The 18396-nt window shown below is 45.2% G+C and overlaps 1 protein-coding gene across 1 annotated transcript in view; it reads right to left on the bottom strand.

Moving 5' to 3' along the window:
* The window catches only part of adam19b (ADAM metallopeptidase domain 19b), a gene marked incomplete at both ends in the record, with an annotated part of 62371 nt that overhangs the window by 34940 nt on the left and 9035 nt on the right, over nt 1–18396 (bottom strand). The window contains 1 exon segment of the mRNA XM_084332093.1: nt 4404–4482. Within this exon segment, the coding sequence (XP_084188219.1) occupies nt 4404–4482 (79 nt within the window).

Genomic DNA, 18396 nt, shown 5'->3' with positions numbered 1-18396 from the left:
GATCAGTGTAGCAGCAGTGAGACTCATTGATCAGTGTAGCAGTGAGAGTCACTGATCAGTGTAGCAGCAGTGAGACTCATTGATCAGTGTAGCAGCAGTGAGACTCATTGATCAGTGTAGCAGCAGTGAGACTCATTGATCAGTGTATCAGTGAGTCACTGATCAGTGTAGCAGCAGTGAGACTCATTGATCAGTGTAGCAGCAGTGAGACTCATTGATCAGTGTAGCAGCAGTGAGACTCATTGATCAGTGTAGCAGCAGTGAGACTCATTGATCAGTGTAGCAGCAGTGAGACTCATTGATCAGTGTAGCAGCAGTGAGACTCATTGATCAGTGTAGCAGTGCAGAGATATTCCATTCTGAAGGCAGAGAAGCTCAAATGGGATTTTGTTGGAATAAGCACTTTTAGTGATTTAATCTACGTGGTCGTCCAGTAATGAGGACCATAAAAGACTAACGACTAATAACCACCACATTTTGTGCTTATTCCAACAAAATTCCCTTTGCAGACTTGCAGTGAAACTTTAGCAGAGGTGGAAAGAGTACAGACATATCGTACTAAAGTAGAAGTACTGTTATTTTTATTCCATTTGACTTAAAGGAACACGTCAATGTTACGGGAATTACATTTAGTCATTTGCATGATTATTACATTACATGATGCTTTTATCCAAAGCGACTTAAAAGTTCTGTACAACAAGCCAGGAGGAAGGGTACAACTGCTTACCGTCTTCTCCAGAGTGATACAAGAAGATAGATACGTTCAGTAAAAAGCTATATCCGGCTGCATGCTAGCCTAGCTTAGCACAACGAATGGAAGTCTAGCTTTCAGCCGGATTGCTTTCTACTGAGTGCTCAGTAGAGAGGTAATTGCTATCTATCTTCTCGTCTGACTCTGGAGAAGACGGTAAGCACATTTCCCATAATGTTGGAATGTTCCTTTAAGAAAATTACGGGTGTACAAATCTACTTAAATAAAAGTAAAAAGTAACTAATTGAAAATGTACTGAGTTAAAAACGTTTTTTAAGGTGTGTGTGTGTGTGGGGGGGGGGGGATTATAGAGGTTAGTAAACATGTTTTTCACATGCAGTGCAAGGATAAGATACAGTACATAACGTTCAAATGTGATTACTTGAATTAAATACACCTTTACACTATGAAGTGCATGAACGAAGTGAGGCCAGATTCAACATGACCACATAGGGAGACATTAATGGTCCCTTTTGTGCTGAGCACCCCATAAATAACTTTCTACATTCATTCAAGTCTAAAGAAAATTGCAGCATTCATGGAGTGAATTGTGCTTTGGCAGCTAGACACGCTGAGGAAGGCAGACTCTGGAGTGGTCGATTATAGGCTATTACTGATAATGACAAATGGAAAGATTTAGTGAGTATGTGGCTGCTTGAGGCAAAGACGCTTTGAGGCCTGGGTGTGCACCTGTAGCACACTTGATTGCCGCAGGGAACGTTTGCTCTAGTAGTAGCCCATGTAAGAATGCACATTACACAAGTTAATTGCGAGGAGTGATGTCCCCCGACCCTTTTTAGGCTCACGCTCAAATGATTTTAGCCCCTTAGACCACTTCTTCTAACCCCTTAGACCACTTCTTTTAACCCTCCTAACCCCTTAGGGCCCGTGTCGACTGGGGACGTTTTATGAGTTGTCAGCTCCTTTCTGTCATTAATTTCTATGCTACAGACACGACAGGCGTGCTCCTTTTCCCAGCGCTGCGCCTCGCGTTTTAGCGCTCTCGGCGGCAGCGTTTTTGGGCGGAGCGCTCCTAGCGCATACAGTTGAAACTAGTTCAACTTTTGGAGAGGAGCGCCGCTCATCAAGGTAACTTTTTCCGACCGACCAATCAACATCGAGCAAGTGGCAGTCGCGAGACTCAGGAAAACGCTCTGAGCTTTTTTTTTTTTTTGCTTTTCAAATCGGTCCGCCTTGAAAAAAACGTCCGCTGTGGACACAAGCCCTTAGACTTCTTCTTTTAACCCCTTAGCCCATTGCTTTTCTTTTTTCTTTTTGTATCTCTCTTTCTCCGATTTTTCTCAGTTTTTCTCCCCGTCCCAATTTAGTCGTTGTGCCAATTCCCCCCCTCCCCTACCTGGTTGTTGTGCGCATGTTCTCCTCCTGGTCGGTACAAGGGAACCCTGAAGTATCCGCACGCTTCCTCCGACACGTGCAGCGACAGCCAGTGGCTCTCTTCTCACCTGGCAGCGAGGGCTCTCATTGGTGAAGTGTAATGCGTGGGAGGTCACGCTGCCTTCCTCAAGTCCTGCCTCCGCTGAGCAAGCGCCCAGACCTGACCTGTAGGCGTCGCTGTCCACAACGCCAGTTTCCCACCCACGGCTTCCCTCCCCCTAACCCAGCCAAACGAGTTAGTATAGCGATCAGCCCAAGCCCCAAGCAATACTGACTCCGGGAGTCGAGACCGCAGCCTCTTGCATTGGTGACGAGCACAATCTCCGCTACGCCACCTGACCGCCCCGCCCGTTGCTTTTAACCCCTTTGACCGCTTCTTTTAACCCCTTAGATCTTTTAAGCTGTGAAAACCTGGGGTGACAGGGCCTTTTCAGTCACCTCTTCCCTTAGTGAACCTCTTCCCTCAGTGAACCTCTTCCCTCAGTGAACCTCTTCCTCCAGAGAACCTCTTCCCTCAGTGAACCTCTTCCCTCAGTGAACCTCTTCCTCCAGAGAACCTCTTCCTCCAGAGAACCTCTTCCTCCAGTGAACCTCTTCCCTCAGTGAACCTCTTCCTCAGTGAACCTCTTCCTCCAGTGAACCTCTTCCTCCGGATAACCTCTTCCTCAATGAACCTCTTCCTCAGTGAACCTCTTCCTCCAGTGAACCTCTTCCTCCGGATAACCTCTTCCTCAGTGAACCTCTTCCTCAGTGAACCTCTTCCTCAGTGAACCTCTTCCTCAGTGAACCTCTTCCTCCAGTGAACCTCTTCCTCCAGTGAACCTCTTCCTCAGTGAACCTCTTCCTCAGTGAACCTCTTCCCTCAGTGAACCTCTTCCCTCAGTGAACCTCTTCCTCAGTGAACCTCTTCCTCCAGTGAACCTCTTCCTCCAGTGAACCTCTTCCTCCAGTGAACCTCTTCCTCCAGTGAACCTCTTCCTCAGTGAACCTCTTCCTCCAGTGAACCTCTTCCTCAGTGAACCTCTTCCTCCAGTGAACCTCTTCCTCAGTGAACCTCTTCCTCCAGTGAACCTCTTCCTCAGTGAACCTCTTCCTCAGTGAACCTCTTCCTCAGTGAACCTCTTCCCTCAGTGAACCTCTTCCTCCGGATAACCTCTTCCTCAGTGAACCTCTTCCCTCAGTGAACCTCTTCCCTCAGTGAACCTCTTCCTCAGTGAACCTCTTCCTCAGTGAACCTCTTCCTCAGTGAACCTCTTCCCTCAGTGAACCTCTTCCCTCAGTGAACCTCTTCCTCAGTGAACCTCTTCCTCAGTGAACCTCTTCCTCCGGATAACCTCTTCCTCAGTGAACCTCTTCCCTCAGTGAACCTCTTCCTCCAGTGAACCTCTTCCCTCAGTGAACCTCCTCCCTCAGTGAACCTCTTCCTCAGTGAACCTCTTCCTCAGTGAACCTCTTCCTCAGTGAACCTCTTCATCCAGTGAACCTCTTCCCTCAGTGAACCTCTTCCTCCAGAGAACCTCTTCCTCCAGTGAACCTCTTCCTCCAGTGAACCTCTTCCCTCAGTGAACCTCTTCCTCCAGAGAACCTCTTCCTCCAGTGAACCTCTTCCTCCAGAGAACCTCTTCCCTCAGTGAACCTCTTCCTCCAGAGAACCTCTTCCTCCAGTGAACCTCTTCCTCCAGAGAACCTCTTCCTCCAGTGAACCTCTTCCCTCAGTGAACCTCTTCCCTCAGTGAACCTCTTCCTTCAGTGAACCTCTTCCCTCAGTACAGAGTACTCACTACTCAGAAAATCACAATATAAATGTGATGTATTATTATTATTAGTAGTAGAAGTAGCAGTAGTAGTAGTAGTAGTAGTAGTAGTAGTAGTAGTAGTAGTAGTAGTAGTAGTAGTAGTAGTAGTAGTAGTAGTAGTAGTAGTAGTAGTAGTAGTAGTAGAAATAGTAGTAGTAATGGTAATAATTAAATAAGGGAGATTTTCTATTGGAACCAATCCTTTTATATAGAAATCCAATAAAAATTCTACTGAAAAATAAGAGACTCCCAGGAAATAATGGACCAAGTGAGTTGGACATCTGGACCCTATGGTGTGGTACTGTATGTAGTATGTACACTCAACATCATTGAAAATGAGCGCTTGCCCTCAATGGATTCTTAAGTTGAAATAAAGATTGAATGGATGTCATACCATATTTAATTTCCATTCCAATCCCCCCCCCCAAGGTATGCAACATCAAAGTGTCCCATAGACTTACAGTGTTGGTGGGAGACGAGGTGTGACGCGTCCCACTGGGACCATACCATATCTCCTGATACCCGGGCGCCAACAGCTGCCTAGGAACACAGACGGGGAGAGAAGTACAATCTCAATGACACCTTGCAGGAGGAGATAGATGTGCGGCGTATCGGAACAACAACAAGGAGGGAAGAGGGAATAGTGAGAGGGAGAGAGGGAAGCAGCGGAGGGATGCGGAGCGTAGGAGAGTAGACGACAGAGCCAGAGAGAGAGAGAGAGAGAGAGTAGAGAGAGAGCCTCTTCCCACCAGCACTCAACTCATAAAACATTCATTCCCACAGAGCAACGGGTTCTACGGGAAAGTAACGCCTGAACGCTTCAGACAAAGATCCTCTCAGGGTGATGAGAAGGAAAATAGGACACAATGCAGACGGAGAAGATGGAGGAGGGCTCTGTGTACTTTGTCAACTTTAGCTAAAAGAATCTCCTCTTTAACGGACAGAGTAGGCCAGGTGGGCCAGCTCATTAGTGAGTCTGTGTTTGCCGGTGTGTCTCTGTACCATGTGGCCAAAGAGGATTTAAGAGATTTAGATTTGGTAAACTGAGAGATAGAGTATATATACAGTACAGAGAGTCTCGAATGACAGCTCTGGCAAACAAGCATGGAGAGAACAGTTAACAATCCCATCACTGTGGGAAAAGGCACAAGATATTTCTTTCTTTCTTTCTTCTTCTCTGTGTGTCTGCCGTGTGTCTTTTTTGCGCAGGCGAGTGTCTTTGTGCGCAGGCGGGTGTCTATGTGTGTTTGAGTTAAGGTTGTGTCTATGTGTGTGAGTTAAGGTTGTGTCTATGTGTGTGAGTTAAGGTTGTGTCTATGTGTGTTTGAGTTATGGTTGTGTCTATGTGTGTGAGTTAAGATTGAGTGTGTCTGTGTTTATGTGTGTGTGAGTTAAGGTTGTGTCTATGTGTGTTTGAGTTAAGGTTGTGTCTATGTGTGTGTGAGTTAAGGTTGAGTGTGTCTGTGTGTAATGTATGTGTGTGTGAGTTAAGGTTGTGTCTATGTGTGTGTGAATTAGGGTTGTGTCTATGTGTGTGTGAGTTACGGTTGAGTGTGTCTGTGTCTATGTGTGTGTGAGTTAAGGTTGTGTCTATGTGTGTTTGAGTTAAGGTTGTGTCTATGTGTGTGTGAGTTAAGGTTGTGTCTTTGTGTGTGTGAGTTAAGGTTGTGTGTGTGTGTGTGTGTGTGTGTGTGTGTGTGTGTGTGTGTGTGTGTGTGTGTGTGTGTGTGTGTGTGTGACGTGTGTGTGTGTGTGTGTGTGTGTGTGTGTGTGTGTGTGCGCGTGTGTGTGTGGTGTGTGTGTGTGTGTGTGTGTGTGTGTGTGTGTGTGTGTGTGTGTGTGTGTGTGTGTGTGTGTGTGTGTGTGTGTGTGTGTGTGTGTGTGTGTGTGTGTGTGTGAGGTTGAGTGCGTCTGTGCACGTACGTGTCCTTTTGGGCTCAGGCTGTTCTTGTCAGTTACATGTCCTCATAACTGGCCTAATATTTACATTTTCTGCAGATGCTTGTTTCCTGTCTTTCTTCTTCCAAGTCTGTCTCAATCCATTCTTCCTGTTTTCATTCATAAACTAAGTCTGCCTTACAGCTGGTATCTCTCTCTCTCGCTCGCTCTCTCTCTCTCTCTCTCTCTCTCTCTCTCTCTCTCTCTCTCTCTCTCTCTCTCTCTCTCTCTCTCTCTCTCTCTCTCCTCTCTCTCTCTCTCTCTCTGTCTCTCTCTCTCTCTCTCTCTCTCTCTCTCTCTCTCTCTCTCTCTCTCTCTCTCTATCTCTCTCACTCACTCAGATCCATCAGACGGAGGCCCACGTTGTAGCATACAGAGATGAACTCAGAGGTTCTCAACAAGGGGTCCGGGGGCCCCCGGGGCTCCTTGGAGGGGTTCCAGGGGGTCCGCAGCAACAGTAGGAATAATTGATTTCACTATTGTTCCATTGACTAGAAGTTAAGCCTAATGAGAGACATACTTTTAAGAAATTACTCAAATATAAGGTGATACATAAATATAAAACCTCATTATTATCCTAATTATATTTTATCTATAACATAACTGTATTCAAATAGTGGAAAAAAAAGAAAGAAAAACTATGAAACGTTTGTAACCTTTGCTAAATGATATACTGAATTATGTTTCTTTTTTTGTATAATATAAATAATGTAATGTAAAAAGGGTAGGCAATTATAAGCCTCGGCTTCAGCCTACACCTTTTCGTTTTTTTTAAGTTATACTACTATGCTTTGTAAAAAAAAAAAGACAGAAATAAAATAATTCATTCAACTCTCTACTGGTATCTCCTAATGAGATACTACTGTATAATAAGAATTACTATTCAGATATCTCTACTGGTATCTCCTAATGAGATACTACTGTATAATAAGAATTACTATTCAGATCTCTCTACTGGTATCTCATAATGAGAGACTGTATAATAAGAATTACTATTCAGATATCTCTACTGGTATCTCCTAATGAGAGACTGTATAATAAGAATGACTATTCAGATATCTCTACTGTATCTCCTAATGAGAGACTGTATAATAAGAATTACTATTCAGATCTCTCTACTGGTATCTCCTAATGAGAGACTGTATAATAAGAATTACTATTCAGATCTCTCTACTGGTATCTCCTAATGCGATACTGTATAATAAGAATTACTATTCAGATCTCTCTACTGGTGGCTCCCCACCTATACTGACCCAGACTGTACCAACTCTGAACTCTGTTGCTTATACTCAATGTATACCTGCCTGTAACGTTCGGGAGACTATCCTCCTTAGGATAGTATCCCACTGTCTACCTGGGTCACTCCTGTTGTTATGGGTTCACCTTGTATGTCACCACTGATTGCTGTCATCACTAATTGTCTGTCACACCTGGGTGCTGTCATTGGTTGACAGACTGCTGTCACTCATTGACAGCGTGGAATGTTTAGTATGTGACCTATTTAACGTTTGCTCTATCCTTTGTCCTTTGCTAGAGCTTCACCTAAACCTACGGACAAGATACAGCTGGAACAAGCACAGACATATTGTCTTTATCCCTGTACTTGCATTATTCGCTTTTCCCTGATAATAAACAGTACAGCTGTTTTGGAAGAGTAAACATATCTCCGTCTCGTTCTTCTTCTCGACAACTTGGAAGTCACTTACCCGTTCGGGAATCGTAACACCTGCCTACTGCCTTCACTGTAATCATAACTATCTACCTCAAACTATAGTCTACCAATATAACTCTGTATGATAGCATAATATATACATTTATATATATTAGGGGTGTTAACAATTAATCGAAGATTGATTGATTGATTGTTGGGGATTTACTCGAATGCTGAAATCTACTATCAAGACAATGATGTTACAATGTTGTCTGTCTCGTATTACATTGTAGCTATCAGTAGAATGGTGTATTTTCAAAGCATGTTTCAATGAACAGATAGAGGGTGCAATATAACTATGACGAGGAGGCAACCACCTATGTGTCTGGAAAAATAGGAAGGGAAAAAAACGGCAACTTGCTAAATTAAGTGGGCTAAGAGAAGTGTTGTGTGGGACCATTTTGAGCTGTGACACACAACAGGCTAAAATAAATAACCCAGTCAGTCTGTGCATTATCGAAAACAACATGATCAGTATGGTTGACAGCAAAGGATTTCGGCAAATGATACAAACTGCTTGAGCCAGCGTACTATATCCCATCCTGAGGCACAATCGCTCATTGAAAAGAGGTACACCGATGACAAGTTTGCAGTTGCTCACGCAGCTAGCTAACGTTACAGCTGCTAGCAAGGTTGCATTTGACGACAGACTGTCCTGTCGACCGGAAGCTATGTTACCGTCACTTGCCACTACATCACTGAGGACTGGCGAGTCAGAAGAAGCTTGCCAGGTCGGCATACGGCAGACCACCTTGTGTAACAGTTCAAAGAAGCCATTCCCGATCCCTAGATAAAAATCCGGCTGACTGGTGGAAAGTCTTGTTTCCTCAACAACAACAAGAACAAATAAATAGAGACCCTGTGAGTCAGTCTGAGATAGGCTATTTATGTTCTATCAAGGCTATCTTGTTGCAAAATAATAATAATAATAATAGCCTCATTGAGCGCCAAACACGTAATATGTTTTTAGATCCTTTGATATTTTTCCTCTGATCCTGTTCTAAACCATCATCCGGATCATTCTATGTGTCCCTGGCTCGTTTGCCTACGTTGGAATTGCAATGCCGATCGAATTTCACCAGGTTGAACTCAAAGAAATGGGTCAGGAGAGGCAATGAATGAACCGGACTATCGAGACTCGCTCTGAGGGGGAGGAGCTCTTCCAAAGCAATCGCTAACAAATCTGCTCGCCTCAAAACCTATAGTGTCCCGCAAACACGTGTAATTACATATAAACGAGTAATCACGATCACCGATGGGATCATTGGAATTATTCTTTTTGGATTACCTTCTGGCTAAGGTAAGGACCCCCTATGTCTATTTTACCGAACCTGAAACATGTTTCTGTAACAATCACAGTTTTGTGTTTTACCGGACGTAAAACATGCTCGACAAACACGATCACAGTTTTGAGTTAAAACGACCCCCCCCCCCCCCCTTGATGATTTTGTGAATGCACATATGTACATGGTATATACCTTTGATTTGGGAGTATTTGGGTTCCAGGGGATCAACCAGAACGGCTTGGGCTTATTGCATATAACACGCTTTATCTCGCAATCTATGGAAAAAGACTGGATTATCTTGGAAATGGACGATGTTTAGCGTACGTAATAAACTACAAATTACAGTGTGTAGAAACAAACTATTTCTTACATGTTGGACTAGAAATAGTGTCTGTCAAATAAGCCTACTATTGTCTCCATAGCTATAATATAGAATATACAATAGTGTCCGCAAAGATCGTGAAATATTGTGAAAATGGTCATGAAAAGCAGGCACTAGACAGTGAAGGATGGGGGAAGCTTATGGCGCTCAATGTGTTAAAAAATTCTCTTGTTGCTTCGTTAGTACAGTTGCTTGTTTGTCAGAGTCTTATGTGCGTAATCTGTTATTCAGTTAGGCCTATTGGACATTTTCGTCAACATTTAGTTTATTTATTAAGTAAATATCGAACAGTGTTTGGAACATTTTTGATTGAGTTAAATACATGCTCTTGGTTTTTTAAGTGCCAAGAATTTTTTATTCAATTATTTTAGTTAGCCACATATGCAGGCGCCCGACTGCTTTAAGCCGATACAATGTCTTTTTTTTTTTTTTTTTTTGGTCTTTTTCCCCCTCCATTTTTCCTCCGATTTTCTCCATCCCAATGTTAGTCGTATGCCAATTCCCAGTCCCTTCCTGGTCGCTGCGCTTTACCCCCCACAGTCAGATCATTTGGGAGAGTGGAGGCTACCACGTGCTTCCTCCGACACACGTCCAGCCAATCACCGCTTCTTTTCACCTGGCAGCGCGGATTCTCATTGAGAGGGCGTAGCGTGTGGGAGGACCACACTATCCCCCTCACGTCCAATCCGCGCTTAGCAGGCGCCCTGACCGAACTGTAGGAGTCGCTGTTTACAACGACCCGGACCCACCCCCGCCAGCTTCTCCCACCCTCTGATACAGCCAATTGTATCAGTGCAGACGGCTAGCCAAGCTGGTGACAACCCCGGAGCTGTGAGCTGGATTCGAACAGGCGAACCAAGCTCACAGCTCGGGGCTGGTGACGAACGCAATCTCCGCTCGACCACCTAACCGCCGATACAATGTCTTTTAACCTCTTAAACCCTAGACATATTTTCAGAAAATTCGCCTAAAAGTACATACCCAAGGTAAATGTTTTTTTTTCCCCAGACGTTCACAGAAAGGTAAAGAAACAATATACGTTGTATTTTATGGCAATAACATTCAGGTTTGTTTGACCCGTAAGATATAAACACGAAAATCACATCAATATTTCTAAGAGAAAACTGGTTGGACTTCCGTTGTCGGCGGCTGGTGTGAGCTGGGTAGTGTAGTTTATGAAATGTAGACATCCATCGAAAGCCCTGGGTCTCCTCTTTCTTAGCACTACAACGATTTAATGAGTGCTTCTTCTTCTCACGTCTAAATCGTCCGTTTTCTGGTCATATTTCGCTAATAACACTTAAAATCATTGGTAAATAAACCCAGTGCTGAAAATATACACTTTGACTGTTGTTTTGATAGGGTTAGGGTCTTTACTGAAAAATAAATCACTTAATACGGACTGTATTGATCTATTTGTGACGTGAAATAAATCTCGGCCCGGTACCGATCAGGCTTAAGAGGTTAATAGGTCTAGGCCTCTACGTTTTATATGTTTCATAGTCAATGTCATGGTGTGAGAATGCAATATGCTGCTGCTGTGGAAATAAATCTTTTGATACTTTGGAAACAAACACATTTGTTATTGTTTGGTAAATTTGGTATTTTAGTTACAATTAATCAATTCATTGATCGCTAATATTATCAATGATCGATTTAGGAACGTGCTTGCAATTTTCAACCCTAACATAAATATATATCATATTTACCGTGTATACATATCCCTGAAACAAAGTCTGATCAAATAGGAGCAATGTCTAATACGTATCAATTTGGTGAGTCCTTGACACGGACGAGTCAGAGAGCCACCGCTGTGAGACTGACTCTTCTGTTTGGACAGTGGGGCTGCACTGCCTCTCACACAATAGACACAGACTCTTATCTTCATCACCTAACGATCTCCATTCATGTCTCCTGTTTGTTCATGAGTCATCGGTCAGGCTGGGGCTCGTCCAGAGAGCCTCATCTCGTTCATTAAATGACTCCTCCTCCCTTTTCAAGTTCTCTCAGGATGCGGTGGCGGCGGAGTGGAATTGACCCATCTCAAAACCCTGCCCTCTTTTCTTGGATCCTCCAATTGCAAACCGTTGCGTCTGTGATTGGAGGATCAAAAAAGAGGTCGGGGCTTGAGATAGGTCAATTAAAAGAGGGGACGATGGAGATAAATGAAGTGACGACGAGGGGCATTTCCCTCCGTCAGATTGCCCCGCAGGCAGCGGCCAAGGCTGGTAAGACAATGGCTGCCTGTTGATGCAATCAGCAAATCAGAGAGAGAGAGAGAGAGAGAGAGAGAGAGAAGAGAGAGAGAGAGAGAGAGAGAGAGAGAGAAAGAGAGAGAGACGAGAGAGAGAGAGAGAGAGAGGGAGGGAGAGAGAGAGAGAGAGAGAGGGAGGGAGAGAGAGATGAGAGAGAGAGAGAGAGAGAGAGAGAGAGAAGAGATAGAGAAAGGCCCTCTTTCCCCCCCATCAACAGATTAACACTCACGCACATGTTAAAGATATGGAGCTCCTCTGAAGCAGACATTAACACACACACACACCCCCAAGCCCCACCCACACACACCCACACCCACACACACACACACACACACACACACACACACACACACACACACACACACACACAGGGCGTCAAGCAGTCTACCAGGCAACTCATAATTGATCATTATGAGACAGAGACATTCCAACCACTTCTCTCCCATTTCTCTACCATCATTATTCCTTCTGGTCTATATCTCTTGTAACCCCCCCCCCCCCCATCACCTCTGACAGCAGAGTGATAGTGGCAGACCGGCTTGATGATTGACTGAGCTTTAGAGTGTCCCCTTGTGACGTAAAGACTCTCTATTTCGACTATTTCGAGTTGTTTAGTATCTGGGGATAATGGCGTGTGTCAAACTGGTGAGACTACTGGGTCTATCACCTGTCATACTCTGACACTTAACATTTACATTTACATTTAGTCATTTAGCTGACTCTTTTATCCAACACCGACTTACAAGTTCTGTACGACAGGTCAGCAGGAAGGGTACAACTCTTTCAAGCTGAGTAACAATGTCATCAAACAGTGTTGAAACTTGGGTGCTGCAGTGTTGAGTGCATAGTACTAGAGACATATTAGTAGAGTAGGTAGTAATATAGACATTAGTCTATTTGCCATCCCATAGAGCCCCATTGTGAAGTTTCTAGTTGTGGCAGCAAACTGCTCCGCTGCCACGTGGACTCATAGGCAGAGCTCAACTGCAGCAGTTACCCCAGTAACCAAGCATAAGTACCACATTAGGCGCTCTACAAATTAAAGTTATTATTATTATTATTATTATTATTATCATTCTCTTTACAATTGAACATTCCATGAAAATGATCTATAAATTCAGCATCTTCTGAAACATTTATAAACTGAAAATTCATAGATAATGCACCAAAATGAGTAGAAATTTGGTAAATTCCAGTAAATATTGCAATTTTGTAACTTTTTTCTTCTCTTAAGTATCATCAATGGATTCAGCATCCCGAATAACCCCCAAAACCACTCCAACATTGTTGAAATTGATCAAGTAGTTTATGAGATTTGTCCATTTAGGCGATTATTTCCTTACCTTCTTCGCGTGGGGTATGTCTGGGACTGTTGCATTCATTTATTTAATTTCTTTTGGACTTTATGGTGTTTTGTTCTTGATTTATTGTGATGTTTCTTCTTGACTTGTTTAAAGAAGACGTGTCCGCCCATGGGGACATTAACGTGTGTTGTCGGATATTGATTGAAGAAGTGTGTTTTTAGTCGACGGCGAAAGATTGGTCGCGTTTAGGCTTGTCCTAACTGTGGTGGGAAGTTTGTTCCACCATTGTGGAGCGAGGACTGAGAATAGGCGACTTCTCTTGCGAGGTCATATGCCAGGTCTAGGACCTTGAAGCGGATTCATGCGGCGATGGGGAGCCAGTGCAGCTCTCTAAGAAGTGGGGTAACATGGGCTGATTTGATAGGTTGGAGATCAGGCGGGCCGCTGCGTTCTGAATCAGACTACTGGGTCTATAACCTGTCACACTCTGACACTCAAAAACACTCAGTTATGCTGAATAACGGAACTGGGACCGAGAAAGCACTGGGTTTAGTGTGAACTTCTGAGCTTACATTACCTAAATCGGCGCTTTCAGAAATAATAAGCAGCTGCCTAATGCAAGTAAACGATGAAGAAAAGGTCCGATCACAATCAGCATGTGAAGTACATTTCTACACCTCGCAATCGCCATTAGATGCCAAAAATCCGTAACCCATGGGGTTCCAACTCACGGTCTTATCCGCCAAGCGCCCGCAGGATCGAGCAGGTTTGCACCCGACGGCTTTGACATCTGTCCGTCTTAAGGCCTAAAGCACATTGCTCACAAACTACCCCAAACTCTTTAACCTGATTGCATTGCGCAGAGTGCTGAGGGTGCTTTTAAATCAAGCTGGCGTTAGCGGGATCTCTCCCTCGGAGGGCGGAGGGAGTCGAGGGTGCTGTTTGGACACGGTCCAGGGCCCAGACAGACGCCGTGATTGAGGAGACCACCACGGCCAACATCAGGACGGTCTGGCGGCGAGGCTGCCGGGACAAAGGCTCAGTTCAGTCTCAGCGAGTACGGGTGGGGGGTAGATCTGATGCTAATGCCTGGGGTGGGGGGTGGAGGGGTAGATCTGATGCTAATGCCTGGGGTGGGGGGTGGAGGGGTAGATCTGATGCTAATGACTGGGGTGGGGGGTGGAGGGGTAGATCTGATGCTAATGACTGGGGTGGGGGGTGGAGGGGTAGATCTGATGCTAATGCCTGGGGTGGGGGGTGGAGGGGTAGATCTGATGCTAATGCCTGGGGTGGGGGGTGGAGGGGTAGATCTGATGCTAATGCTCTGGGGTGGGGGGTGGAGGGGTAGATCTGATGCTAATGCTCTGGGGTGGGGGGTGGAGGGGTAGATCTGATGCTAATGCCTGGGGTGGGGGGTGGAGGGGTAGATCTGATGCTAATGCCTGGGGTGGGGGGTGGAGGGGTAGATCTGATGCTAATGCTCTGGGGTGGGGGTGAGGGGTAGATCTGATGCTAATGCTCTGGGGTGGGGGGTGGAGGGGTAGATCTGATGCTAATGCTCTGGGGTGGGGGGTGGAGGGGTAGATCTGATGCTAATGCTCTGGGTGGGGGGTGGAGGGGTAGATCTGATGCTAATGCACTGGGGGGGGGGGGGGGGGGCTAATGCATCAGGGTCAGTGGGTCGCATTCTCTCATGGTATCGGATGACATCACCAGGCATGGGGGAGAGGGGGGGAGAGGGGGGAGAGGGGGGGGGAGAGGGTAGGGAGGTGACGTAAGTCAGATTCAACACTCAACAAGGAATGATGAAGGGGCTTTTATTGCAGTGGATCCCATTGTTCACTGTTACACATGTGAAGCGTGTTTAGTGTGAGTGAGTGAGTGAGTGAGTGAGTGAGTGAGTGAGTGAGTGAGTGAGTGAGTGAGTGAGTGAGTGAGTGAGTGAGTGAGTGAGTGAGTGAGCGAGTAAGTGAGTGAGTGAGTGAGTGAGTGAGTGAGTGAGTGAGTGAGTGAGTGAGTGAGCGAGTAAGTGAGTGTGAGTGAGTGAGTGAGTGAGCGAGAGTGAGTGAGTGATGAGTGAGTGAGTGAGCGAGTGAGTGAGTGAGTGAGTGAGTGAGTGAGTGAGTGAGCGAGTGAGTGAGCGAGTGAGTGAGTGAGTGAGTGAGTGAGTGAGTGAGAGTGAGTGAGTGAGTGAGCGAGTGAGTGAGCGAGTGAGTGAGTGAGCGAGCGAGGTATAAGGAGCAGTTTGCATTAGGGCTGGGCGATATCATTTTTCATATCGATAATTATCTATATTTTTATTAGTATTAAAAATATATGTTTTCTTTTAATTATCAAGGCATGATTGTTCTCGCACTGCTATTTACAATCCTATCGCACTGCTATTTACAATCCTCTCACACTGCTATTTACAATCCTCTCACACTGCTATTTACAATCCTATCGCACTGCTATTTACAATCCTCTCACACTGCTATTTACAATCCTCTCACACTGCTATTTACAATCCTATCGCACTGCTATTTACAATCCTCTCATACTGCTATTTACAATCCTATCGCACTGCTATTTACAATCCTCTCGCACTGCTATTTACAATCCTATCGCACTGCTATTTACAATCCTCTCGCACTGCTATTTACAATCCTTACAAAAAAGGATTTGAAAAACGCAGACGCCATTTTGACAGGCATTTCTCCAACAAATCATCAACCGACAAACGTCATTGTGTGCGCACAAGGGTTGGCTACAATTTGAGTGGTTGTTTGTTCTACCAATTGAAAGTATCATCTGGGACTTTGGCTTTTTGTGAGGGCACTGCGTTGTGAAAAGCATTGTGGGCGGACTTCCCATTTGGTTACATTACAGCAGAACGTTTGACCTCCCTACTGTTACCTGGGTCTCTAACCTTCTTGTCTGGGTATTGTTTACAATAACCACCTATGAGCAGCAACTACAGCATGGTTGTCGTCTGTGCAGTTCCTAATAGTTGTACTAAAACGGCGGCACGTGGTGTAGTGGTTAACACTGTCGCCTAACAGCTAGAAGGTCCTGGGTTCGATTCCCGCTTGGGGACCAGGTGTCTGCGATGCCAGGTACCCAGGTGGGGCATCTCCCGGGCCCCTCTGTGTGGAGTTTGCATGTTCTCCCGGTGCTCGCAAGGGTTCCCCCCCCGATAAGATAAACCCAATGGAAAAACATGCACAACAGATCGCTAACGCTGTCACGTCCCTGACGAAGACGGACAGGAGCACTTGGATTGGTCCCTGGGCGTGGCCCACGCCGAAGCCCATGTCTGCTCCCGGCTGCCCTTGGGGGGAAGGACGACGGGATGGGAAGTGCAGAGAACATTTCATCAGCGACTCAGTGCATGTGTGTGTGTTCCTGTGGGTTGCCCATCTCACGTGTGTGTTAACAAATCTGCATGACGGGGGGGCAGGTGGCGCACGGAGATTACGTTCGTCACCAACACCGGGAGACACTAGGATTCACCTGTTCGAATCCAGCTCCCGGCGTTGCTATCAGCTTGGCTGGCCTCTCACACTGATACAATTGGCTGTATCAGGGGGTGGGAAAGCTGAAGGGTGGGTCCTGGGCGTTGTGGACAGCGACCCCTACAGTTCGGTCGGGGCGCCTGCTCAGCGAGGGTTGGAACTGAGGAGAGATAGTGTGGCCTCCCACACGCTACACTCTCCCCGGTGAGAACCTGCGCGGCCAGGTTGGCCTGCCCCAGGCTGCAAATGCGTCGGAGGAAAGCATGTGACAGTCTCCGGTCTCCCGGACCAACAGTAGGGGAAAGTATGCAACAACCAGGAAGGGTGGGATGGGAGAAAAATCGGGAAAAAGGAGGGGAAGAAAGATAAAAAAAAAAAAAAAAAAAAAATCTGCATGACAAATAAAAGCTTATTCTAAAAGGACCAAAGATACAAGGGAGGCTGGCATCACTTTCCACACGTCAGTATAGAGTAGATGAGAGATACATTTTTTACATATGGGTAAAAACTACAAAACGTTAGTGAACTAGGTAACTTTACCGTTAGCTAAGCTATGTTAATGGACCAGCTGAGTCAAATGTTATTGCTAGCTCTCAACAGCATTGATCTGTTAACTAAACAAAGAAGCCATAACCAGCAAACGTTTAATGTTAGCTAAGCTCATTTAGAGCTCAAAGGTAATAAATCAATATACAGTAGGTGTGTTTCTCTCTTGTGTTTGCCAATATAGGCCATAATGCTGAATCTATTTAGATTGCTTAATCTAAGATATTGCTTAATGTAGTATATTAGCCATTCAAAATACCAAATACAGTTCTTACATATTAGGTTCAGGCAAACTTGCAATCATTGTCTACTATATAAATGCACAATTATAAAGGTTTGAATGAGATTATCTTCCAGATTGAAAGGATTTGTTTTCTTGGAGCTATTATTTTAGTTAGTTTATTAGTTTCTGGTTTTTTTGTTCATTCTAGACAGGAACCGTTTCTTACACCCATTACTTTGAATAAGAAACACTATTGGTGTACTGTAAGAAAAATACAAGGATCAAGACAACATACACCTCTTTCACCATTTGTTCCAATTACGGCAAGTTTAGAACTGGACCCAGGTAAGATGGCTGACATATGGTCCTCCCATTCCAGAATGACACATTTTTATCGTGTTTTATATCTATGGTGTCATAGATGCAAAGTGCCTTTCCTGCATGCCGCCACTAGGGGCAGAGCGGCTGAGTGATTGGGTGGCGTGTAGCTTTATGCCAAGCAAGCAGTGCAAAAATTTACCTTAGTGGCATGCAGTAATGCGCCTTTCATTTTCCGCCGCCCAGCGCCCAGGTCGCGCGGAAATAGGCTGTCTATTGCCATTCTCTTTGACAAACTCTAACCTTAACCAGCTCCTTAACAACGCCTAAACTTAACCGTTCTAACCTTAACCAACTCCGAAACCATGCCTAACCTTAACCATAGAAATTATATTGCCATTCTCTTTGACAAACTCTAACCTTAACCAGCTCCTTAACAGCGCCTAAACTTAACCGTTCTAACCTTAACCAACTCCGAAACAACGCCTAACCTTAACCTTAACCTTAACCATGCCTAACCTTAACCGGCGAAATAACCTTAACCGGCGAAATAATACACGTTAAAAAAAAATCACGTTAAAAAATATTTTCGATGGGATTCGAACTCGCCAGCAAACAAGCCATAGGATCCACAGCCATGTGTCCTTGCCAATTGAGCTATTGGTAGATACTGAATAAGGGGCGGTGACTTATATATATTGAGCTCCGCTCAAGGCGGGATCTCATGCGCATGCGCGGGCACCTCGCGCGAGCACGCCGGCGCACGCACGCACCTGAGCGAGCACGCCGCCGCCGGTGCACGCACGGTAGCATTTGTCTGAAAAGAAGGGCGCTTTACCGCACTAGCGTGCGGTGACGAATGCGGAAGCATTTTTGCACTGCTTGCTTGGCATTAACGTACAGGCGATTGGGTGAGCTACCGTATGAGTGGGTCAGTGAAATTGACAGCCATAGAGATGCTGCTTTGCCTCTAAAACCTATGATTATCACAATATGT

Source organism: Notolepis coatsorum (assembly GCF_963971535.1).
Source record: "Notolepis coatsorum genome assembly, chromosome: 16".
Taxonomy (NCBI): Eukaryota; Metazoa; Chordata; class Actinopteri; order Aulopiformes; family Paralepididae; genus Notolepis; species Notolepis coatsorum.
The sequence above is the reverse complement of the archived record's forward strand: the minus strand, read 5'-3'. Positions and strand labels throughout refer to the sequence as shown.